This window comes from Gouania willdenowi, chromosome 6 (assembly GCF_900634775.1).
Source record: "Gouania willdenowi chromosome 6, fGouWil2.1, whole genome shotgun sequence".
NCBI lineage: Eukaryota > Metazoa > Chordata > Actinopteri > Blenniiformes > Gobiesocidae > Gouania > Gouania willdenowi.
Genome location: NC_041049.1, coordinates 7306714 through 7333830, shown reverse-complemented (window position 1 = coordinate 7333830; position 27117 = coordinate 7306714). Strand labels below are relative to the sequence as shown.

The 27117-nt window shown below is 35.8% G+C and overlaps 3 protein-coding genes across 5 annotated transcripts in view; 1 reads left to right on the top strand and 2 right to left on the bottom strand.

The window, feature by feature from the left end:
* The window catches only part of creb3l2 (cAMP responsive element binding protein 3-like 2), a 39797-nt gene extending 30710 nt beyond the window's left edge, over nt 1-9087 (bottom strand). Inside the window, exons 1-2 of the mRNA XM_028451250.1 lie at nt 8942-9087; nt 8494-8679 (exon numbers count right to left, since the gene is read on the bottom strand). Coding sequence (XP_028307051.1) covers nt 8494-8592 — 99 coding nt within the window. The 5' untranslated portion in view covers nt 8593-8679; nt 8942-9087. The remainder of the gene's footprint in view (nt 1-8493; nt 8680-8941) is intronic.
* A 1808-nt stretch (nt 9088-10895) lies between these two features.
* On the bottom strand, nt 10896-18578 carry ssbp1 (single-stranded DNA binding protein 1). 2 transcript variants are annotated; one of them, XM_028450256.1, is made up of 7 exons: nt 18509-18578; nt 17864-17934; nt 16114-16171; nt 15814-15954; nt 13390-13477; nt 11363-11451; nt 10896-11290 (listed from the first exon to the last, which is right to left on the bottom strand). In XM_028450256.1, the coding sequence occupies exons 2-7, from the start codon at nt 17885-17887 to the stop codon at nt 11247-11249; spliced, it is 444 nt and encodes a 147-aa protein (XP_028306057.1). In that variant the 5' UTR covers nt 17888-17934; nt 18509-18578; the 3' UTR covers nt 10896-11246. The 2 variants fall into 2 exon arrangements, with proteins under 2 accessions (XP_028306057.1, XP_028306058.1); XM_028450257.1 differs by having other exon boundaries at nt 18501-18554.
* Nucleotides 18579-19231: 653 nt separating this feature from the next.
* LOC114464991 (laminin subunit beta-1-like) overlaps nt 19232-27117 on the top strand; it is a 58880-nt gene continuing 50994 nt past the window's right edge. The window contains exons 1-3 of one of the 2 annotated variants that reach the window (XM_028449688.1): nt 19232-19373; nt 19657-19832; nt 23663-23798. In XM_028449688.1, the coding sequence (XP_028305489.1) occupies nt 19340-19373; nt 19657-19832; nt 23663-23798 (346 nt within the window). In that variant the 5' untranslated portion in view covers nt 19232-19339. The remainder of the gene's footprint in view (nt 19374-19656; nt 19833-23662; nt 23799-27117) is intronic. The other variant, XM_028449689.1, reaches the window with a different exon arrangement.

Here is a 27117-nt window from a genome sequence, read left to right as displayed (position 1 = left end):
AGAGTAGAGGCTCCAGTGGATTGTCGTAATGGTCCCTCACACACTGATGACTACCTTTGCTCAAACGGCCGACAGCCCGCCACACACTGATGCATGCTTTCAGAGTTGGAAGAAAAGTTGCATCAGATTTTGGGAAGAGAAGGCTCATCTTCCATGTGTGCACCACATGAACACCACTGTCACTTTCTAAAGCCATAAAAGGCTTCCATTAAACATTTTCTATATCAACCTACCAATCACATCAAGAGATCAGGGGGAATCTTCTTTTTAGTATGTGAAACTTTAGCTTAAAGGTATTTTTCAGAAGAGTTAGATGCAGCCAAGTGAACATGGAGTTATGGCAAACGTATTGATAGCAAAGCACCCAAATATAGGGAGGCACAACCACATCCAGCACATTCTGGTGGACTCTCAAACCAAACCAAAGACAAACAATATAATGTCTTTGTGAGCTATGCACCAACCATGGGTTCCAATCTCATTTGGCAGTGCCACGTAAACCTCAAGAGGATGACAAAACTGGATTCTAGCCATCATAGGGACTGTGAACCAAAGGCCCCAGAGAAAAGTCTAGGGCCTCCAATTATTTGTGATCAGGAAAACGGACAAATAATACGAAATTCACCTTCTGAAACGGAAATGGTAATACCTAAAAAATTTAGGATCATTTAGGTCAAATGGAGCAAAACTTGCAATATGACACTAAATATAGCCTCACATGCATGTTTTGGCAGATTATCACATATTTCCACACAACTTCTCTATATAAATGGTTGGTTAGAGAGAAGGAAATATCAAAATGTGCAAAATCTCACAGAATATATGATGCAATATGAGGGACTTCACCATCTGAAATGGAAATGGCCAAATGACACTGACTAAACCCTTAATGAATTTGTTTGCACAATGTCACACATTAAAATGAGTTTGACACCCGTGGTAAAGAAGAACCGCCGGAAAGGCAACTATGATCTATTATCCTGAAAGGCCTGAATCCAAAGATTATCCTGCACTTAGGAGCGTCTGATAAGCTTTATCAATGACAATCAGGTGTCTGAGAGCAGAAAGGCATTACAGCATGCAGGACCTAGGTCCTTCAGAACCCTTGGTTTTTAAGACTTGAACCTATCTGGACTAGGTCTGAAATCCAAGTCTCTGTTTTGCCTCAGTTAATTTGTAGGTACAAAGTGAAGCACAAACGGAAGATCCAGCACCACACCTACACATTAATCACACAGTGTGCATTAGTATCATACACCTTTATCACAGAGGGCAGCCTTCCCGGGTGTCATCATAGCACATGTAGAACAAGCACGTGTGTCGTGTGTAGGTCTGTGAAGTCTCCTGACCTTTGACTGGCTCTGAAATGTGACTGGTTCTAATGCACTGTTATCTTTTATGCTTTAGTTTGATAATGCGTGTGTGTGTGTGTGTGTGTGTGTTTAAATGTGCCCTCAATGACCGTTTCCTTCCTACCTCACACTGGTGTTATGGTGGTGTCAGATAATTGCCATAACAGTGGACATTCGGCTCATTCAGAGGAGCAAGAGCAGGGCCACCCCAGAGCAGGATGCCCTGCCCCAACGGTGAACAGGTTCTGCACCGTGAACACACAGTTTTTTTAAAAGCTTTAACTGACAGCTCACCTCTCATCCTCCTGATTGACTGTCATGAATGCAAGCATGCGTATTAAAATCTGTGTTATGACCTATGTTGGAAAACAGTGCGTACACATCTGCAGACATGCCATGAATTACGTAAGCTGAGCATTTGCAGATCTAATATTTAAATGTACTTCAGTGTCTTCTGCTGTGAACAGAGAGTACAGCGTGTGCTCGGTTTAATGCCAAGTCAGGAGAAAAAGATGTTGCTGCTAATGCTTAAAAGTCTCTACATCCTTTGTGGATAAAACAGGCCAAACTACCTCTGTCCGTTATATTTTTGACAAACGTTGTGTGAGAATCTAGAGCAGAGATGAGCAAGTTTTATCATAACGGGGTCACAAAAAAAGTGATTTTCTAATCTGAGGGCCACATCATATCAACATTCATGTCAGCATTTAGAATATAATAACCAATATGGACATAAACACAGGGAAGACTAATACATTTGTGTTGTCATTTCATGTGTTTTTGGTGTAATTCCTTGTTTTGCTTTGTTTCTTGTTAAAAAAAAAAAATCACATTTTGCGCTTTCTGTTGTTGTCTTGTGTGTTTTTACTGTCGTTTTATGTGTGTTTTCAAAGTCATTTAGCATATTTAGTTGTCGTTGTGTTGTTTTATAATTTTTCTCTCATTTGGTATTCATTTTTTTGTTTTTTGGGATGCCGTTATGTGTTTTTAGAGTCATTTTGTGTATTTATGTGGTCTAGTGTATATTTTATGTCTTTAACTCATTTTGCATTTTGTGCATTAACTTCAGGGGCCAGTCAAAATCAAGTATGGACCGCATGTGGCCCCTGGGCCACCAGTTGCCTATGTTTGATCTAGAGCCTAATATCTTGATAGAAGTTAAAATCCTCTGTGTAAACAACAAATGATTAAAAAACACAGAGGCAAGTTACACTGGTCTCATGTAAAGGATTTTTAATATTCGCGAGTGGTGAAATTGACCCAAAGTTGGGGTCCAAAATAAAAGAAAATGTGTTTTATCCCAAGAAAGAGAAAGAGTAACCTTTAAACTATAAATTAAAACAGAGATCAGATGTTTTTTCTGACATTCCCACATTTTTGGATTTCAAGAGACTGTCACCCAAGAACCAATGCATATATGTGACTAATCATTAGTGATGTGAACAGTCTATGTTCATAGCTCAAAGCTGATCATATTACAGGGAGCTGAGGTTTATCGAAAGTTGTTTACTGAAGGCCCAAACATGTTCCAGTCCCAAACCTGGACAAACTTTTTTCCAATTTTGAGTGGCTGGCATGTCCACCAGATAGAATGTATAGCAGATATTTATGCATATTCTGAGAAAGTAGGTGGAGCTGTATTACTATACCATATTTTAGTTTCCTAAGTGACGTATTTCTTGAGATATTCGAAACTGAAATGGAAGAAAAATAAGAAAATTCAACATATACCCCCCTCACTAAATTGTCCATATCTCAAAAAATATTATTTAGTTCAAACTAAAAATTTACAGTGTGCCTATTGGATAACCATGGAATAATTGGAAATTTTTTTTTTTTTTAAATGACATAGAATGACCCATAAATTAAAAGATGAGTTTGTTTGTAAATTATTATTTTATGGCTCAGGCCCTCTTAAGATCATACTGTATTGTAGCTCATGACGAAGGTTGTTTTTTGCCCTATAATTAGATTTCACCTCTAGGCTGCATAGTCCCTCCTCGAAAAAAATGTACAAAGACCTGAGATATCTATTGTTAATACACACATACTGTTTGTACGCCACTGAGGGATTGTCACAAAGGACAAAAAAAGAAATTGAGCCTCCACCTTCGAACAGGTCGAGCGTCATTATTCCACAACCTGAGGAACTTGAAAGTAAAAGAATGTATGACACAAAAGGGACGTAGGAAGGAAACGTCAGGCCGCTGGGAGAGGCAGGCACCAAGGGTGAGAATCCCACACGTTAGCAAGGCAGTGAGGGATCCTGACTGAGAACCGCTTCATACTGAGCAACACAACAAAGACTCCAGTCTGCTTCCCAAGCTGCTCCAGTCCACACTCAAACACTACAGTCTTGTTTGCGTTCTTTTTCAGGCATCCCCCACCCACTCCCTCATACATAAACACACAAATGTCACGTTTTCACCACATGGTACCAGCCAGGGCTCCGGTACTATTTTAGGGGTGCTTGGTCTTTACTCATGACACATCAGATCACAAGTACCGCCTTCAGAGGCTCACACGTATGGTTTATATCAGGAATTTTTATCACAGCGGGGGCCACAAAAGTGTGACTGTCTGATCCGAGGACCCCATTAACATCATTCATGTCAGAATTTAGAAAAATCTGATCGTTAAAACATGTAATTCTATATATTTTTTGTTAGCCTTTTGTGTACATCCATGTAAATGTGTTTTTTTTTTTTGTTTGGTGTATTTTCTCATACTTTTTATGTTTTTTGTAAGCGTTTATTGTAATTTTGCTGTTCTTTTATTTTTTCGGAACTTTGTATGTTTTGTTTGTAATCATTATTGTGTAATTTTGCATACTTTTCTGTAAATTTTAAATTTTTTGTAACAATTTTTGTATAATTTGGTCTTGCTTTGTGTATTTTTCTGTACTTTGGTATGTTTTTCTGTAATAATTTTGCGGTTGTTTTGTGTATTTTTTCCATAATTATTTGTGGATTGTTTGTCGTATTTTTTGTGTAATTTACAGTATTTTTCTGTAATTCCTTGTGTTTACTTTGGAGTAGACCGAGATGGATCATCGTATCTGTTTTATATGCTCTCCTCAACCACAATATATCCTTAGCAACAATAATTGATCATTTATAAATGAACATTGAAGTCATATATGTCATGTATTCTTGTCATTTCAGCCACTTTAGCAATTTGGCTTTTCCTAAAACTTTTTAAATTAATTGTCATAGTCATTAAAAAATGTGTCGCGTCGGAGGAAAACTACTGTTGGCATGATTGGAAAATTCTCTGCTTCACATAAATAATTTACTAGAAATTGATTGAGTAATATTGGCATGTAAGTCATTAAGTTTTAGAGTTTTGATCTAAAAATAAAGTCGCCTTCAGTGTTGATGCAGAAAAGAAGGCAAACCCGACCGTGCACATACTGTACGTACTTCAAATAACACAGACGCAAATAGGAAAAGCAAACGTACACAAAACATAAATCAAGTGCAACAGGACCTTTATTTTGTAACCAGGGGCTTTAATTTGAAATAGGGACAGTGGAATCAGTTACTGTTCATTTTGATTTCATTTTATATAATTGGTCTTTAGAAGCTATTGACATTTTTGCATTAATGTTTATATTTGATTGTACTTTGTTCTGTATATTGTTTGTATTATTTATCTCAAACTAAAGGCCTACAGCTGTGTAGCTGTGTAATTTAAAAATGCTATCAATAAGAAGTAGTAAACAGACTTATAATGGGTGTACAAAAAAGGCATAATAGCTCAACAATTTTAATCCAAAACTAATTTAATATTGTACACGTCAACCACTATTAAAACCAACCATGCTTAGTTTTTGTTCTACTGGTAAAATTGTGGGTTTTAAAGGATGTTATTCAACAACAACAGGAAGAGGAAACAACCATTATTTGATAGTTGTGTAGATTGTTGAGCAAACAACTTGTTTTCTATTTTTGACATAAAGGAAATAAAAAAGTGTATGAGCCGGTTTGTAAAAATGTGTTAGATTTCCTGGTTCAGCTGCAGCTTTTAAAGATCTGTTGCCTCAGGTCTTCTTTAAAGGGCCTCCACTCACAGCTGGAATGTGTGTGTGTGTGTGTGTGTGTATGTGTATTCATATTATAGAGGCTACGACTTTACGTTTCAATATTTCCCAAATTACGTTTCAGTCAGAGTTGAACCTTTTCAACCTTTTTTTCCTCATTTCAGATGTTATTACAGGCTTTTAAACGTCCTGAAAATCGTGCCAAACCTTCTTAATATGATTAATTAAGTTAACAATTGTTATTAATTTCATATTTCTCTGTTGTATTTGTGCACACGTTGAAATCACGCAAGAGTTTGCGCCAGATTTGATGTCTTTGTTCGCTAAAGTTTTCCCTGTTTTACAATAAAAAAAACTGTGTGTAAATGCGTATTATTGTCCCTAAAATATGCTGTTATGGGTTTAGTCCATGTCGTATAGCTATTACCATTTCAGGAGGTAAACTTCATCATTTCACGTCATATTTTGCACTAAAATGGAAACTTCTGTCTCTCTGACCACCAGTTTACGATGGAAAAATTACGTGTAAATGCGTGATATTGTCCCTAAAATATGTCGTTAAGGGTTTAGTCCATGTCGTATAGCTACTATTTCAGCAGACAAACTTTTGTACATTACGTCATATTTTATTATGAAACTGACTTTTTTGTTTCTCTGAGTACTAGTTTACGGTAAAAAAAAAAAATGCGGGTAAATGCGCGATATTGTCCCCAAACATGCATGTGGGGGTATATTCCCTATAATATTGGAATTTCTGCTTATTTGTGTTTAAAAAGAAAATAAGAATTATAATAATAACAATATTATAATTTCCATTTCTTCCGTCCGTTTTCTACAATCACGGAAAATGGAAGCGTCTACATATATTTAAGGCTGTTGCTATTGGTCCAGATCCGAACCTCAGACAATCCGGACTATTGTTCCGGCACTTCCTGTGCGCATGCGTACGCAGTAAGCCGAATGCCAGTAGTTCCGTCACTGCCGGACCCGTGTCCTTCTAGCTATAGTTCCGTCAGTTTTATTTTAACACTAACCCTATCCCTAACCCAGGAAATAACCTAAAATGATTCTTTTTTTTTTCTCGTATTTTTAAAGGTGTAAATTGCTGTGTTAAACATATGTCAGAAGTGGGATTTGAACCCACATTGGCGGAAGGAAAAATCCTTGAGTCTAGCGCCTAGACCACTAGGCCATCCTAACAGGAAGTGCTGGCACTATAGTCAGGTTTGTCTGAGGTTCAGGTCCAGAACTATAGACACTTTGTATATTTAACGAATAAAAGTAGATCTTTATTAGCTTAACTGTGTATAGAAGTGACCATAAACATAGTTACTAACACAACCAGTGTCTGATTCACTTCCTGGTACGCCTGCTGGATTTTTACCCTGTAAACCAAGTAGGAGCTCCTCCTGTTACCAACACACACACAGACACACACGCACTCAGGCAAACACTGTAGGCTCTCACTTTCTCCATCTCATTCACTCTCCTACACACACACACACACACACACACACACACACACACTTCAAATTACATAAGTGAAGGCCTTAAAAACACTGAGTACATCAAGTTACACCAAAGGCATTCTGCACGTGTGTGTGTGTGTGTTAGTTCACTTAACAGTGTATAAAGATAAGGACAGCACGATACAAGTGTTTGCAAGGACCAAAACGATACCAGCTGTAGCAGCATGCCATGTGTATTTACTCTGAATATGTCATGAGTTAAGTCAAATTCATCTTCTTATACCATCAACAATGAGTTGTAACCTTCTTCTTTATGTGTCTGAATAAATGCATGAATTACAAATGCTGTCATAAAGTGGTCATTTTAATTCTGCACATCTGCAAACACTGGATTAAATGTTCTTCATGAATCTAAAGCTTATGTTTGGTTGGAAACATTAAAGAAGGTTTATACTTTAGGTTGACAACAGTAACTAAAAAACACTGCACAAACAAACCGGGTCACTGATTTTGCAGATTGTATCTTATTTCCCCAACTATTCTCTGAACATAATCTGGTAATTCTGACTCCTATCTTAGATTACTAAACGTGCAGAGCAAGGTCATAGGTTTAACTCCAATAAAATACCAAGTATTTCTTTAAATTATTGAACGTAAACTGGAGAAAGTAAAACCAAACCATGCATGATCAAAAAGGGTTTTTTTCTCCCTCACAATTTTGCAGAAGTAAAGATGATTAATATCAAACTCGTTTTTTCTGCACAAAAAAATGTAATATGTGTCCCTGCATCAAACTTGTAACAATACTGTTCTTATGGAAAGCTATAGCGGTAGATTTGTCTTTTTGTATATCACTGTAACCTGACAGCTTTTGATGGTTGTATATATCTGTATTATATTTGTACATTTGTATTATTCTTATAATGTATATTTCTTCTCCTGTAACGTGTGACCTTGTTGTATTTAATCCTTATTTTATTAAGAGTCATTTACTAAATTATGTATGTTTTTCTTTCTCTTTCTTTGTTTAGTGTTTATTTCTTAAGCCTTTCTTAAGCCTCTGTAACGCAAGTAATTTCCCCCTGCAATAAATGAAATACTTCTGATTCTTATTAATTGATATTTTCAATGAAATAATTAAAAAAAAGTGGTTAAACGCAAAAAAAAAAAAAAAAAAATATTTGGGACCCAAATATTTGCATTTGAACATTTGAGCAAAAGACACAAATCTGCCTCCATATTAAGTGCATGAACATTTTAAAAAAAACCCAGCTGCAAAGAAAAGTAGTATCCATAAATTCACGTCTGCAAAATGTACAAAACCATTAACTTTGATCTAACAGATCAATTCAAGATTTAAGGTTCGTAAAAGTTCCAGGAAATCTATTAAACAAAGTTGTGAAAAGAAGCAAAGTGCAACTTTACACACGACTGAAGTCTTTAAGTAAACACCATATAGTCAATGGCAGCTCAAACCTGCTGCATCCTGGACCCCAAGGCTCCACTCATGAATGGAGAGCAAGGTACAACTCACACATAGACAGAGACTGATCAGCTATGATGGTAAGTGATAGAGGACTCATTGTGGACCAGTTACAGTTTATTGTTCCATCTCTGATGTTTGACTCACATTGTTGTAGAGGACACAGTCCATGTCTCCGGCCTCAGAAAGCTCGCTCAGGTTCCTGTCCCAGTGGAGGAAAGGCTCACTGCTGTCCAGGATCTCCATGGCTTTGGAGAAAACTCTTTTTTTCTTTTATTTACCTATTTATTTATCTATCCAGAATCACAATCCACTTCTCCACTGTAGCTCCAACTACAGATTAAAAAAAAAAAAAAAAAAAATCACAAAAACTTTCTTTTTCGTAGGAATAACTCACTCAGAGTCAGACTGGTAGTGGATCATCTCATCTGTTTGGTTCAGGGTCTACAGACACTTTCCAGTAGGATCTCCAGCTTTTTCCTTTCCTCCTCCTCCTCCTCCTCTTCCTCAGAGCCAGACACACAGGAATGCAGGGGGGCGGAGTCACACAGTCACAGTCAAACACACACACACTCCGAATCTCACTGAAACTCACCGCTTCTTCTACAATAACGTCAACATTTCAGTCAATAAACGTCCATTAAATGTACCGGAGCGTCCACGGTGCGGGTAAAAGGCACTCTACTGTAAATAAAAAAACAGCTGAGAGCTCCAGAGAGAAAAGTTTCCAATGTTTGTGTTTCCAGTTTGAAAGATTTACAATAACAATGAAGCGTTTCCGGCCTTAAACTTCAAAATAAAAGAAAGTATACAAAGTCCATATCAAAGTTCCAGTTGTTGTGTGTAGTTCTGAAATAAATTTATTTGGTGATAGTTTGAATATAGTAGTAGTGCTAATGTAAGTGTGAACAATATTGGTAACATGTAATTACTACAAAGAGTCATATGTGAAATCAATTTTTATTATTTGCATTTCTGTTAATAATATGAATAATAATTTTATTTGAATACAAGCACCTTTTATTCAAGACACGTTATAAAACAAGACAATTGTAATAAATATCAGAAACAGCAAAGTAAAATAAAATGGGTAAAGAAACAAAATATGTTGATAACCAATATGAATTTTAATAACTACCATTGTTATTACTATTATTATTATTGTGACTTTTATGACTAAGTTTTGGAAATATGAACATCCTGAGTTTTGAATGTAATAGTCAACCATATTATAGGATGATTAGTTTATTATACATTTATCATTAATTTTTTAAAATTCTATTTTAGCTCATATAAACTAAACTTTAGCAGATTATTTTAAAAACTTTAATGCAGTTTGATGGAAACTAACTATTGTACAAAAGCCCTTGATTTATCATAAACAAAGATTTACATTAAAGGACATTTTTATGATAAATACATTTATTCATTTAACTAGAATAAAAAGCTAACAAATGTTTTATAATCATTGGTAGCAGACAGTTGTCTGTTTAAGGAGTGGAAAAGTCCAATAAAACAGGAGAGCAATGAGATAATTAAGTCGTTTTTCAAACTGTAAATTGTAATTAATAAATATAAAAATTATTCACACAAATTGAATATTTCACACAATTAATTCTACGATTGCCTTTATTTTGAAATACCGCACTTTCCAGTCTTCGCATGTGCATTCTGACTTCTGAATCCAATAACTTTTAAACCCCGCCTTTATTCAGACACTCGGCCAATGAGAAGTCATCTTAATTTACGGGGCGTTTGATCGACAGATGATTTGACCAATGAGAAAAGATATGAGAATTTAAACGTCCAGTCCCTTTGGGCCAAGAATACTTTAAGTTTAATCCCGCCCCCGTAGGCACAAAAACAGCCAATGAAAAGGCACGAATTATGATAAACGAGCGACAATTGTTAAAAATTTTAGGCACGCTGTCTTGAAAAATAAAAACGCAAAAATATGTTTAAAAAAAAAAAAAAAAAAATGTTTAAGAAATAAATAATGGAATAAAAATTAAACAATTAAATTTAAAAAAAACTACAAAATCAGAAAAATATTGTTACGAAAGTAAAAAATGCAAAAAGATGGATTATAACCACACGCTTTAAATGTAAGAAAAATCACATTTCCAACTACAAGATATGCTTAAGTCCATTTACTAACCTTATTCTTTTTTTTTTTCTTCTCATGAACATTCATGATAAACCCAGATTAGATATTTGGAGAAATTTGGGTTGCTATAGTAGCAAAAAATTAAAGATCAATAACAACACACACCAGGAATGAATAAATAAATGAAACACGAATAATCAGAAATATTGTGTTACCAAAAACAACACATGGACAAAAACATATGTAGACACAATAATAAAAAGGTCAGCAGTCATGTTTAGTGACTGATCGTTTCCATGGTTATGTTATAAAGTGAGTGGTGGGTGTGGTCAGTGGGAGTCCGTTTGTAATCAGAGTATCAAGACTAAAAAAGAAGTGAAAACGTGCTGTTGGACAGCCCAATGAGTTTTAATAAGATTTATAGACAGACTGAAGCCACTTCTCTTTTCATAAAAAAGATATTTTTTATTTATTTTTTTGTAAAGAAAAACACAACATTTTGGATACAGTTCAGTTTATCATATGGAGAACAAGTTAGAAAAGCTCCAACATGCTAAAGTTAGTATCTATAACTAAATCAATATAATGTAAGTCACATTTTGCACCAAACCTGGAAACCTCCCCATGGAGTCACTAAACTTGGTAACATGTACAGTAAGTGCTGAAAAGCTTCATGGATGGATGAACACGTTTGATTCAGATGTCACTCTTTATCTCTGTGACCACGAGTCTCTTCGTTTATACAAGAAAATACAAAAAAAGGTTACGGTGTCAATGGTCTGGGTGGAAACCATCAGGTTCTGTCTCGAACGCTGTCGCTCAGGAAGATAATGTTGTCTGCAGAAAAAACAACAAAACAGACTTTTTAGATGAACCACAGTGAGAAGTGATAATTGTATTTGAGCTGACCTGCTATGATGGTGGTGGCCTGACGTCGCACTTGGTTTTTATCCACGTACTCGCCATAGTCCAGCTTACCCTCCACCAGAATACGAGACCTGGATGAAAGAAAGGACATTTAACATTTAACCATGGACACAAATCACTCCAAGCCTACACATGTGATCAGCAGCAGGTTAAAGGTCACGGCTCTATTAGGCCTGAAACCATTGGTCCATTAAACAGATTCAGAAAATACGTTGATGCATCGTTTAATTAGCGTTATTAAAGCCACGGGGTCTGATTAGCAATTTTTGACAAACTGGATACATTTTCAAGAAGTATCACTGCCATAATTTATTTCTGCTATTGAACTGTTGCCATGGTTACACAAGGGAACATGAAGCAGTCAAATGAGTGCGAGCTAGCTAGCTAACTAGACCCTTAAGTTTACCAAGAAGAAACAGACTGAGTGTCTAAGGTGTGGGACCACTCCACACTTCCTCAGAACTTTGCTTCAGAAGGAAAAAATAACAAGAAGGAAGGCGTTTTATACCAATTTTATACCAAAACTGATGAAAACCCACAGGCTGAAGCGCTTTACCCAGAGGTGCATTCCTTCAACTGGTCAGCAAAACAACTGGTGACGCTTTAATGCCATCACAGAGTGATTTTATTGATAAAGCCCTTGGAAATCATGGTCTTTGATGCAAGATGGAACGCTTCAGATGTTCATTTGTGCCCAATGCCATCAAAATGTTTCGCACAATAACTGTCACCACAGATTTGGTTTTGTTGTTTGTTTATTCAAGTGTATATCTGTTTGCACTATTATCTAATGTTGGTATTTATTTGTTTCTTACCGTCTGCTCTTTTGATTGTGTTCCTGAAAAAGTGAATTTTCCCTCTGGGGATCAATAAAGACGTATTCTATTCTATTCTAAATCGATGGAAATGAATATTTAAAAATGATGTGTTATTTTGCTTAATGCGTAAAGGAAGCTGTATTTGTTATTAAATTATTTTGTGGTTGGACACAGATATTGGCGTTAAAACATAGCAACAAGCATTGTACAAAATCATAGCCAAAATGTCTAAATTAAGTTGTTGTGTTTCACTTTAAGTGTATTGTCAAATTATTCATTTCATTTATTTATTTATTTTTTCATTGTTGAATTTAGAATTTGGATCTAATTGCAGATTACTGAAACACTGTGGTTGTGTTTATTTAAAGCTGCACTACCTGATTCTTGAACCATGACAGAGGGGCATGGCAGAATTTGAACCCTCAATCCCTCCCCCCACTCCGATAATCCCTCCCAGTCTCCTCCTCTCACGGAAGTGCACGAGAGCTGAACGTGCACTACCGGTAAAACACGTCGCCACGCAAAAGGATGCACACAAAATATAGAAAAATGGAACATTAGATTACCTGTTTAGAAGGAAAACAGCCACTTGCGTGTCCAAAGTTAGTCTAAGACTAAAAACAAGTTTGCACCGTGCACGTGCTTCACTATATATCACGGCAGCCAATGAGGAGGCTCCTTTGTGGGCTCTGCTCACGCCTCCTTTCTCTAAATCCAGTGATTGGAGCTGGAGGGGGTGACCGTCAAGATTTTGTCTTCCGGGGTTTTATTGACTAAAATAATTAATTATAAGGCACAGACAGCACGCAGACATACAATTTTTTTTCAGAATTTATTACTTTTACGATATACTACATGATGCTAATAAGAATTTTTTTTAATTAAAGAAAATAAATCAAGTACCCCAGCTTTAAACATTGTAGCTTATTAGACCTTTATTTAAGTAGGCTAATACTTATTTAAAAGTTCATGTGTTATTATTTTGTCAGATTGTTTTATGTTTGCGTTGTGCAATACAAAAAAGCTAAAGGAGGATTAGATTAGGTTAGATTAAAAAATGGTTTGTTGCAGCCTTGAGTTTAATGGTACATAATATTAGCAGAAATGTCTCCAGAGGGCTGCCTGTCTGGCTTTTCATTAATGTCCAAAGACTGAAGTGAAATGAATCCAAAATCAAAATGCTGTTCATACCCTTTCTTCACGTACTGGTAGGCCACGTCCCTCAACCCAGGTTTGAACACTGACACACGATGCCACGTTGTCTTCTGACTGATGTCACCTGCAGACACACACACACACACAGGCATCAGTTTACTGCACAAAGCCACAAATGAAGCACAGCAAACGATTCCTGGGAAAGTATTTATGTAGAGTGAACGGAATTCAAATTGTTAATTTTTTAAGGTTCAACACAAAAATAAAAAAAAAAACAGACTTGGCACTTCCTGCTGCAGCTGCTCCAGATGTTAATTGCATTTCTCATGTTTGAGAACCAAGAATGAAAACAGGTTAAATGATTTTTAACTCTATGGTGACATCTAGTGGCCACAAGTCAGCTGCAGCAATTTTAAAACTGTTTTAGTATAAAGTAACAAATGCTTCCCCATCAGACCAACTCATAACAATATTATAACTTTAATATTCTCAGGGTCTCGTTCACTTAAGAGATTTAACATTTTCAGGTTCAAGCCTCTGCATGTTCTCCATAAGCAAGGTTTTCTGTTTGATGAAAGGCGTAAATGTGCGTTTGCTCTGCAATGAACAGATACTGCAGTCTTTATTTAGCAATGTAGGACTCAGAAAAAGGACGAAAAACTCAGAATTAATGTTTTAAAATGGAAAAAGCAATCTGAAACAAGATAAATAAAAAATAAAAATCACAGAAATACCCCACGAATTGTTTTGAGAAAATATTACACATTTAAACATTTTTCCTTAAAACAAATGTCTACTAAGTGTATTACACAAGCAATATCGCCAATTATGGTCATAATCTCACTCAAAATCTTGTGCTACATAGGACTGCGTAGGACTTTGTTAAAAATGACAAACTTAAATGTTTTTCGACCATATCACACATTTTTAGGAGTGTTGAAAAAAATCGACTCGACAATATTACGTCATGAGATTCTTGGATCGATTCTAAATGCATCCGTCGATTTTTTTTTAGCAAAAAACAAATAATTTTTTTAACCTTTATTTAACCAATAAGTCTTTTCCACTGCAGAAGACATTGTAACTGCACAAAGAAGTGCTGAAACCTGGGCATGTTGACCAGCTTGTGTTTTTTTCCAATAAAATCTAAAAAGAAAGTACTAACTTTCTGCATTTATTTGTTGTTCTAGGCATAAATACCTCAGTTAAGTTGCACTAAAATCAAAATTGGTTTAAAAGCCACAGGCAGATTTCATGCTGTTTTTTTTTTTTAAATTGCATGTTAAAGCCAATGTTTTGAGTGTAAAATATGCCAATAAAATATATTTATACATAATGTTCTCATGGTGTGCACATTTACAGATTAGTTCTTTCTTTAGTCATATATATATATATAAATATATATATATATATATATATATAAATAATAAATTGCAATAATAGCCTTATACTTTAATATCGGGATATATCATATTGTGACCTATGTATCGGGATATGAATCGTATCGTCAGATGCCAGGCAATACACACATACATTTCCATGTTATTTTTCCAGTAAAATTCTTGTGACGTAATCCCCGCGTGATTTCAGTGTAACCCAAAGTCATTCTAAGAATAAAAACATTAATAAAAGCAGTTGACTAATAATCTCATTTAGCATGTTTGGAACAAATGAAGGAAGTTTAAACAGCCAGTAAAATCAACATAATATGGAAAAATGGTGAAACAGAAACAAAATGGAAACGGTAAACTCTTAAAATAGAAGTTGGGGGAATTCTGAAACTGAAAATCTGGTTCCCTGGTAATTTATACTTTGGATGTCCCGATACACCTTTATTACTTACAATACGATACCGATATTGCTGCCTTGAGTGTTGGTCGATACCGATATGATACGATATCAGCACAAATCATACATACTTTTATTACTTATTTTATAGTGTGGAATGTTAGAAAAGGCTTGATCTAGTGATGTCACTCAAACAGAGAACAATAGTCAGCAACAGCAGATATGAGAAAAACAGACCTATTTACTATAAACCAATTAGTTACATAAATGTTTACCTTCAACATAGCATCTACAGTATTCTACAATTGAATAAATATAATATATCAGAGATTTCAGATGCAGTCCGATAAAATCCGATATTTGTTTTCTGGCTGATATCGGACCAATATCAATATCGGACTTGGACACCCCTAATTATTACTCATGTATAGAAACAGCTCCATGAAAATGACAAGATGAATAAAAATTTGCAAAACAAACTGCATCTTAAAGTGCCAGAGCTAAAAAAATAAATAAATAAAAAAAACCTCCAACATCTTTCAGCTACATTCAGCTCACCCTCATAGAACCCACTGATTTATTCAAACTGTCTCAGCATAATGTGACAGGTCTGACTGGGTAAACTGGAGCTAACATGCACCACATACAGCAGTGACTCCTCCTTAGTCCTACCTGTGGGGTTGTTCTCTCCTTCTCCAGAGCGCCACGTCTCATTGGTTGCCACGGAGAAGATTGTGACGGGGTTACGGCCCTCCACCTGCCTCATCACGGGGTCCTGTCCCACTCGGCCCAACAGCTGCACACGGTTTATAGCTACGAACACCATCACAACAACCGTCACCAGGGCAGACTTTTTAGAGAATATTAAAAGCAGCACGAAGTGACGCTTTAAAGCTAAAAACTAACAAACCAAAAACCTAGATGTAAAAATGAAGAAGTGGGCATTGAGTCTACAGCATAAAGTGGACTCACATCTTTCCAGGACGAGGCTGGAATCAGCGCTATTGTATCTCACAAACTGTCTGAAGACCTGCGAATACAGAGAGATTCTAAATAAATAAGTTAAGAAAGCAGCTTCCTGTATAATAGTATACAATCTCATTTTAACAATAATTATTTCAGAACTAAACAACTAATAAACATGAAAAGAATGATAAGTAGTAGGAGTAATAACTGGAGGTGAAAAAAATATGATCAGAATGTAGGTCAGAGATGGGTAACTGGTGCAGACCCCAATGAAAGTACACATAATGAAAACAGAAATACGGGACAAGAAAAATGCACAAAATTACTCTAAAAACACTAAATAATGCACAAGAAAGGAAAATACAGAAAAACATGAATTATAAACATTTTGTGTACAAAAATACACAAAATGATAATTATTTTTCAGGACATACAAATGGATGAAAAATGACAAAATACAAAAAACAACTGGAAAACACACAAAGTTGACAGACAAAAAAAACTCACTAAATAACAGAATATTGTAAAAAATCAAACACACACACAGTAAAACAGTGTGTGCTATTTCCCTGGTTTAATTGGGACATGTGCATAATGAATTGATAAAGTTTGCACCAATGCAGCGGTTTAGGTAGAATCTAATAAAAGACATAAATTCACACAAATAAATAAAACAATTTATTTAGCATTTAAGATTTCTTAGTGCTGGGGTGCTTATCATCCAAGGTTAGTAATTAATATACAAACAAATGTAAGTTAGTGAGCAGACTGACAATAACTTCATCTATAAATCATGTGTGTGGCTCACACCTCCAGAGGAAACATGGTGTGTGTGTGTGAGACTTGCTACTCCTCCATGGTCTCCCACACACACACACACACACATACGCACTTCAGCCGCGCACATGCAGCCACTCAGTGACTCACATCAGGTTGAAATGTGTGTCTCATCCCCAATGCGTGAGACTTGAGAGCTTTGCTAGTATATCAGTGTGAGTGCAGCTGCTAAGACGGTCCTACCCCCTCTCCGGTCTAACCCTCCGTCCTGTGTAACCCGTGTCGATTTCAAAATAAAATGAAAACAAACATTTTGAAACGTAATCACCAAATAAGAAACTGTCAAAACGTGAGTTTTCTCAAAAGAGAAGTCCACAGGAGCTCAAAACTTGTGAAAAAACCTTAAACTATCTTCCTCTCACTCATGTTTCTGCTTGGCTGTGTGCGCGCACGTCTGGTGCGTGCTTACGTAGCTACCCAAGCTCTTCAGCGATTGGCTCTGGCTGCACATGTCACTCTAGCTCTCTGGCCCACACCGGAGTGGAGCTGTGCTGTGATTGGCTCTGAGCGCACACGTGACTCTGCTTCACGGTAGACATTTTTATGAAATTATTCATTAACTGTAGCATTACAGTACAAACAAATGTGACGTCGCACAGCTTTGAACCAAGCCCCAGCCATGTTGAAAGTCTCAGCTCTGTCTGTCCCTGAACAGCAGATATAGTTGAGCCACAGACAGACAAACTGACAGACAGATATTATTTGCTTTTATAAAGAAATACTGACAAGTTGATAATATGGCACTCGATTCAGACTATCACCATTTTGTGGCCCCGCCCCCAGTCTGTGATAGAAGTTTCCCACCTCTGATTTAGATGGTCTTTATGTAAAAATGTTGTCATTTGTGTGCGATAACACATTTGTGTATCAGCAGGTTTTCTTCATGAAATCTATTGCAGAAGGTGAGTTTATGCCTTACCTGTGACGAAGCTTTTCTTAACATCTTCTTCAGTTGAAGGTACACGACTGAAGACTTAAAATGACCTTAATCTAAAACACAAGAAAAGCGAAACATTACCCAACACTCAATCCAATGACTAAAAAAAAAAAACAACTAAAAAACTAAACACTTACTTAAACATCAACGTTTCTATACACAATATTACAAGTTTGTCAGCAGATATCTAAAATTTCACGTACTTACACTTTTTCACCTCAGATAGTTAAATAATGTTTTGGTTTTTTCTCTTAAAAATGAAAATGCAGGGTTAGGAGTTGATCTTTTGGCTTATATCAATAGGGATCAAGCACGTGCGTGAATGTTATATATTTTCGTCTCGTGCGCCTCTCACATTGTAATAATAAATTAGAGAAAGCAATAACTCAAAAATTAATATTAAATGTTAGGTCGTTAATTTCTCACTTTTTGACTGGAGTTTGGTGCAGAAAAACATTTTTACACTCGAAGTCATTGCGACGTTAACTCTAATTAAATCAATGTATTATAATTATTATCTTGGAATTATTAACAAATGTAAGTAACAATTCTTCAGGATGTGTAAATGCAGAGGTTAGTAAAAAAAAAAAAAAAAGCAAAAACTGAAAGAGTTCCGTACCGACTTACCAAACACAAGAGTCCCCACAAGGCTGTAACCTCACGCTGTTTCCGGTGCACCTTTAAACTAAGTCCGACCTCGCACAAGGCACAAACTGCAAAAGTTCCGTCCTATGTTTGTTTGTTTAAATTGCATCTTTTTTATTCATTTATATATTTCCATATTTTCCAAATGGGTAACACATTTGGTACAAGCATGAGAAAAATAGGAGAAAAACTGAAATAAACTTGGGAAACATTTAATTTTAGTTTTCAATCTCGTAAAAAAACAAAAAACAAAAACAAACTTTGAATATATCTAAAAATCAGACAGATTAGTGTTTGTCTTTAATTAGAATAATTAATTAATGTGATTTTTCTACGTAAGTGAAACAATGTAAACTAAATCTAAAATATTATCACCGTACCATTCATATGTAGAAAAACAAAACAAACATACTTTTGAATAATTAATATTGTACAATTTTGGAAACAGCCCATAATGTAAGTTTAATCATAAGTATAGACACTTATAGTTAAAATAGTATAAATGTTCCATTGTTTCATCGGAAAATAAATGAAAGGTAATTATCTGCACATAATATAGGATACACCTTGGTTCATTATATTTACATGGTTATTATTACACAACAGAGCAAAGAGAGCAGTGAAATCCTCCAGATGTTGAAGCAGATGTTCACAGACCTACCAGCAGAGGGTGCGCTTGTTTTCCTGTCTGTTAAAGGGTGGAGTCACACACAGACAAGTAACTCCCTCTTCTTTTCTGACAATTGCTTCACACACTCTGATCTAAGAGCGCATCAACGTCTGTGACAATCTGCAGATGAGACACTTTTGGAGATGTCGCTCCTAATATATACTCTAACCACTTTGGGTGAGTTTTAATCACTTTTTTTTCCTGATTTGTAGCTTTTCTCCATGCTTATACTTTCATTTTGAAGCCTCAGGATCGCATGTAATGAGAGCCACATGCAAACTATTAAAGTGTTCTCTCATAAAACAAGTCATCACTCTGTGTAAGAGAGTTTAGGAGCTAAATGGGAAAAAACTTTCCACTTTGTTTGACCAAGTGTTGAAAGTGATGCCACTTTCAACACTTATTCCTTGTGATGCTACTGTGATGTTTGCACTAAGTTTTCCATTTCCCTCTCTTGCAGCAGTCCTATGGTGTTCCATCTCAGCCCAGCTGCCTGACCTGGCTGATGTGTGCAGGGAGGGAAGCTGCTATCCGGCCACAGGTGACCTGCTCATAGGCAGAGCTCACAAACTCACCGCCTCCTCTACCTGTGGCCTCCTGCAGCCTGAGCGCTTCTGCATCGTAGGGCACCTGGAGGTGAGACATCTGCAATGAAACAAAGTGTTCATTTTGTCGAGTAAAAATGTACATCGTTTTTGTCGACTATGACATCAAATTTCTCCTTCTGTTACCATCAATTTAGTTTTAGTCAAATGTTACATTTTAAAGGGCCCATGTTACCCTAAATAGACTTTTCTGTGATTTAAACATGATAAAAGGGCTATTTGGGCTTCATACACATGTCCAAAGTGTTTTTTTCATTGATTCCCTCAATCGTTAGTTAGAGGGTGATTTGCTCCTTTCTTACTGCAGGGTGAGCCCAAACACCTCGCTACAATTTGATGACTCGTTCCCACTTTGATGACGAAACTGACGCAGCACTGAGCTGGAGAAGCCACGCCTCCAGGAAGCTCTCCGCCATGATTGACATGTAGTCGCGTTTGGATTGAACGCACCTTAAAGGTCCAATGTCAGGCTATTTTTCACCCATCTCCATTTGTTCTAAGAACTCTAAAAACATAGTATTTGAGGTTTATTTTCCTAAACTCGGATGTTTTCCAGAGTTTTAGCCTCTGAAAAGTCACTTTCTGAGCAGCTCTACACAAACAAGCTGATTTGCATATGACTTATGTATATTCATGAGTGGGCGTGTCTATAGACGGGACACTGACTTCCTCCTCCCCGCATGGTGACGTATGGCTAGAGGATGGCCCGCCCTCCTCCCACCTATTCCGTAGCCGAGCTCATGCTGCTTTATAAACATAAGACAGAGCGTGGGGGCGGGGCGTTCACCGGTACATACATAGACTGTAAAAATAGATACATAACACTGTGCGAAGGACACTGAAATGCTCACCTTCGTGGGTGTGTCTATTTACATGTCAATCACGGCAGAGAGCTTCCTGGAGGCGTGGCTTCTCCAGCTCAGTGCCGCGTCAAATTCGTCATCAAAGTAGGAACGCGTCATCAAATTGTAGCGAGGTGTTTGGGCTCACCCTGCAGTAAGAAAGGAGCAAATCACCCTCTAACTAACGATTGAGGGAATCAATGAAAAACACTTTGGAACATGTGTATGAAGCCCTAATAGCACTTTATGATGTTTAAAGCACAGAAAAGTCTATTTAGGGTAACATGGGCCCTTTAAAATGTAACATTTGACTAAAACTAAATTTTATTTTAGTCAAATGACTATGACTAAAACTAAATCAGAATTTCAGTCTGGAAAGATATTGACATACTACAGAAAAACAAGCGGATCTGTTTTTTATGTAATATACTCCAGATCAGTGGTTCTCAAACTGGAGTCCAAGGACTCCAGGGGTCCTCGTGCCATTGCTTGGGGGTCAGTAAAATAATAAAAAAAACAACTACTGTATATTGTTTCATTACAAAGGTGTGGAACGACACATGGGGACCAACGCACCAATAAAACAAATACTTTACATGTACAGTATATGGATACTGGAAACAGCTATGCAACTGCAAAGTCTGCCTATAGCCAGAAACGCCTATGATCACAAGTATGCACCGTCACAGTTGATATATATATATATAACTGTGACGGTATATATGTATATATATATATATATATATATATATATATTGTACATTTCACCAGGCCTTGCCTTTTATAGATGTTTGTCTGGCATTTTGCAAGTTAGAAAATTTGTGAATCACTTTCTTATCTGAAACATAAACCAACAGTCGACTGAAACAATCATACCACAGTCATACTGATGGTGGTAAGCTAAAGCATAAGCCACTGAAGGTCGGACAGAAGTGTGACTGCCAAAGAGTTGTTGTTTTTTAGTGCAAAGTGGATGTCTTAGTTGTGCACAATGCAGTTATTTATGTAAATGATGCACCGCACCTTTGTTTTTTTTAAAAAAAAAACCTCTATTAAAGGGCTTTGAACCCTAAATCAACCAACACACATTATCATCATCTTCAAACCCACTCCTATCTTTATATTTGACCATTTTGTGTTCTTCACTCATTATTTAACTTTAAGGAAAAATTGATTGTACGTGCTCTAATTTGTTCCACCAACTAACAGCTTCTATGATCCAGAGAGAGTTTTTTATGGGAGACAGAGGTTTATTTTATACAGTGTGAAATGTTTGATTTATTAGAATAAAACTTTCCGGCGTACAGAATAAAACACTAATGCCAGGATACATATACACGATGAAATACGTCACAATAGTTTCTACATTTCTGCAGATACTAAAGTCCTTTGTGTGATTGGTAATGAAAGAAGAGCTGCACTATTGGCCGAGCCTGTACAGATGACATTGTATCTGTTTGAGAGAGAGTTTGCACATGTACGCCGTCTGCTCTCAGTCTTGTCAAGTGGGAGTTTAGACGTTTTCCTCTACAATACGAGCTCTGTCTGTGGTGCACAATGTCAGCCCTGTGTCTGTGTGGAGGGGGGGAGTGATAGCTATTATTCTGCTCTTATCACACAGTCTGAGCGAAGTTCATTTGAGTGAATGGTGTTTTTTTACAAAAGGGACAGACTCGCTCTGTCACTCACTCAAATGGATGGATGCAGGATGTACAGATGAACGGATTATTGGGGGGAAGAAAAGGAATTTCACCTACTAGCGTTTAAAATGAACATCCTTATCAGCATCAGAAGTCCTTTAATAACCCCAGGGGGAAATGATTTTGGTTACAGTGGTTACAACCACAATGTGAAAAGAAACACTAACAAAAAAAGACACATACATGATTTAAACGTAAAGAAAAGTAAACATAAAGACCAAGACAATATTAACACAAGAATAATGAACAATTATTGTATTACGGATAAAATACAAATAATATATATGCCAATATAATGAAAATATACAACTTGTGTATATAAAGCATATATGATTAATGCAGGAGAAATTAATGACAAATTCAAAGTGGTATAGTAGCACTATTTAAACTGTTCATTTACAAGCTGGTGAGTGTCAATGCCACATGTGTCAAAGTCAAGGCCTGGGGGCCAAATTTGGGCCGTCCGAGTGGCCAATCCGGCCTGCAGAATAGTTCCACATAGAGTTAACTTTTATAGGGAAAGAAATTATGATTTTACTTGAATGCTTTGCCATTTTGTTGCTTGTAATATGATTTATTTATTTATTTTTCAATATATAAAATAATCATTTTTACATAAAAGCTTAATAAACAGTGCAGGAAAAGGCAGAAAGCTCAATGAGTTTATTTGAAACCATTACCTAATTTGTAATCAATAAAGAACAGACAAAAACAACAGAACTTTAAAAAAAAGTACTAAACATACAATAAGGATGAAATAACATCAAAAACATAAGTGATTGTAAAGGGTTTGTGAATACCTCAATATTTAATAATACACCAGAATAATACAAAAAAACAAACAAACTATTTAAACACAAAGATCTTAAGACATCTTTTGTAGCATTTTAAAGTCTTACCGTTGGTGTAAATAATTGTTCCATTATTTAGTGCTGCTATATTTTAATGCAAGTTGGCTTCTGCTTGATAGACATTTAGGAAGATGAAGATGGAGAGCTTGACAAGTTGAATAAGAATGAATCTGTGAGTTTATTTTTAAAGAGATTTCTATTTTCGTATAATACGGAATACATAACAATGCGTACTTGAGAAATATTTATATTATGAATGTTCAGAATTTGTAGTTTTTGAAACAAAGGAGCAGAAGTGATGTACCGATCACAGTGTGTTACCATCCTGACAAAACGTTTCTGTAAAAGCAGTTTTGTTTTGTTTTGTGTTTTTTCGTCTAAAGTTTAGAGCAATTGTTTGCTCTGTTTAATTTGTTTGACACACCTGATCTATTCTTAGAACTGTGAATCCTTTATTCTGTTCATCAGGAAGAGAAAAAATGCTTCATGTGTGACTCCCGCAAGATGTACGATGAGGAGAACAATCCGACCAGCCACACCATCGAGAACGTAGTCACCACCTTCGCTCCAAACCGCCTAAAGACCTGGTGGCAGTCGGAGAACGGTGAGAACCTGAAAACACACCTGAGAGACCCAGAAATTACAGACAACGTCAGTGGCCTTCCTGACTGTGAGAGGTAAAACGCAGCGTCAGCGTCCGGTCGGGTCGTTCTCGTGGGAACTTTAGCTCAGTAATGACCAGACTGGAGATCACAGGCTGCCAGTCAGTGCAGGCCCAGGGGGCGGGGCTTACAGGTGCACAGCTGAGCAGAGCAGATGTGCACAAAAGAAACAGATGTGTGTCATCACCTAAACACAAACAGCTCCTTAAAGCAGTTGTAAAGGAAGCGTGTAATCAGACGGAAGATGAGAAATGAACACCAGAACTACTCAAACCTGCACTTATGCCTTTATTAGGAATTTATTAGATTGTAATTCACATGAAATGTCCAATTATTTAATGATTATTATCTAATTAATAAGCTTGTGCTGGCTGTAATAAAAAATAAAAACAATATTTAAAAAAATGTGTAGAAAAGCTACAAAACTATTGATAAATAAATAGATATTTACGGTCACATTTATTATATACGGATTAGATTTTTATTTTTTTTTACCGTGAATGTCGTGATTTTTTTGATCAATGTTTTTTTAATACGAGGCAGATATTAAAAGACTTTTTTTCATTCTGCTACTTTTCATTAGAAAGGGAAGTTTTTTAATGTGAAATAAATAAATAAATAAAATATAAAATAAAAGGGTAAATAAAGTGGAAAATCAAAGAAAAAAGGTCGGAGCTAATGCTAAACTGATGAATTAATGTACATAAAACATCATTGATGTTGAAAATGATTTGTGTGCATTGAAAATAAATAATACAATAATAATAAAAAATAAAGAAAAAATACATTGTTCATTATAACTATGAGCACATACCTCGACTTCTTTGCAGACGACACCCTTCTTTACCTTTTCCCTCTAACTTCTACAACTTAAAGCTGCTGGAGACCTATAATTTTTAAATTCAGATAAAGACATGGCATAGGCCTCATATATCAATAAATCAAAGATAATTTGCTCAAATAAAAAGATGTAAAAGGTTGAAATTGCTGCTCGAAAGTTTGTGTTGAGCTCTACTGTTTATTGTAATTGTCAGAAAAGTTTTACGCATTGCATTATGGGATGTAGAATACCAGGAACAAAATAGAAAAAATATGATGTCAAGTGAGTCACTATCTTCTCTACTGGACTCCACATCCCATAATGCAATGCGGGAAACTTTTCCAACATAGTCAATAAGAATTTTGGAGCAGCAATGTTGACTTTTTATGTCTTTTTTTGAGCAAATTATCTTTGACTTATTGATCAATGAGGCCTACATTAGGTCTTTATCTGATTAAATAATCTCATCTCCACTTTTATGAACCAAATAATAGTTTGATCTGTTTTTATCTGACAGCAAATCGGCTTTTTCCAAAGCTGGAAGACTCTCAAACTCTACCTGCGTTTCCAGAGGACAAACGAGGGTCTTCTCTCGCATAAATAAACATTAGCTGATATTAAACAGACGCTTTCACTGTGTAAATATACAACATGTGTTTGGTTTGAGTAACTCATAAATGATACATAATCCAAACAGGCTGGAAACGCTATACAGTGTATGAGAAGAGCCAAGAATCCATGCCATAATGTGATTAAGTGGATTCCTGAACGAGAAATGTCATTATTACTGGTTCTAATCTGCGCCTCCTAATTCCCACAAGCTGAGTGGTGGGAATCTGTCAGGCGTCGTAGAGCAAGCAGTGGCCAGATGCTCCGACGAGAGAAGGACGTCCTGTACACACACAGCGTCACGCAGGATTTCCTAATTCCACTTTACTGCAGGCTTCCAGTTTCAAATTGGTATCTAAGGCTGCTGCTGTTGTTTCAACTGATTCTTATTGTGTGTACGCGAACCTCACATCCCTCCTAGACACAAACAACCCAGTGCAAAAATATCATTTCAACTTTACTTCCGGTTTTGTTTACATCTTGTTTTCTTTCCCAACATTTCAAACCCATTCTTGCTGCTTTTTTTCTTTAAAACCTACAAGTAAAAGCTTTACATGATGCAGAATTATGAAGGAAAAGCTGTTCTATGATGATATTCTATCCTCTACTTTTTTGTATTTAAGTCAATGATGTCACATGACATCTAAATACTCTGTCCAACTGCATTTATTTTAGTTAAAAAAAAAACGGTTTTAATGCATACATATATACCAAATTTAGTAGTCACTTTGATTTTTTTTATTATTACTTACTAAATTACTTCTGTAATTTATTCTCTATAATTCTATGCTAACGCAAATGCTATGCTAATGCTAGGTTAATGCTAAACTAATGCTCGATTAATCCTAGGTTAATGTTTAGCTAATGCCAGGCTAACGCTTAGTTAATGCTAAACTAACTCTTTGCTAATGCTAGACTAATGTTAAGGCTAGGCTAAGCTAATGTTATGCTAATGCTAGGTTAATGCTAATGCTAAGCTAATAATAGGCTAATGCTAATGTAGTGTTTGACGATGCATTAGCATCCTCAAAAATTCTAATATATTCTGTTATTCAAAGTGTATGACGGCTGAAAAATTTATTTAACATTTCTCTAAATCTATTAAAATGTATTTTCTGCCCTGTTTTAGTTATATTATTGTCCTTTATAAGATTTCAAAGTATTTTAACATTGACCCATTTATGAATTTCCACTTTGTGTGTTGTAAATTAGTTTTTGGTTTGTTTTGAATGCTTCAGATGTTTCTTAATCTCAAATCCATCAAGGAGGTAATATTTTCACCAGTGTTTATTAATGTATTTGTTTGTTAATCTGTTAGCTGGATTACAACAACAATAATAATAATATAATAAGCTTTATTTGTAAATATTTTTTCAAAACAGATGTTACAAAGTGTTTCCAAAAGGCAGCTGTACACTACAAAATAAAAGATATAGAATCATGGCCAGAGATGAAAAAAGTTTAAGAAACCATAAACACAAAAACAAGTTAGAAGTTACATAAAATCAGGGAAGGATCTCTGATATAAGTATGTTTTAAGAAGGGATTTAAATATTGTCACAGAGTTAAAAGTACTTAACAGATTTTAACCAAAGATAAACCTTATGCCATGGAAGATTCCATTAAAACAATATACTGGTTTTGAAATTTAAAATTTTTGTAATTTAACGATCATTATGAAATTTGACTCAGTTATGTCGAGTTAGCTCGTCAATTACCCCAACAAGTTTCATGTGACTCGAATTGGGATTGCACATTTAATCTCGATTTTTCAACAAATGAATTGAATTTGAATGTATTGATTATTTAAAAGGGACAATGCACATTAATAA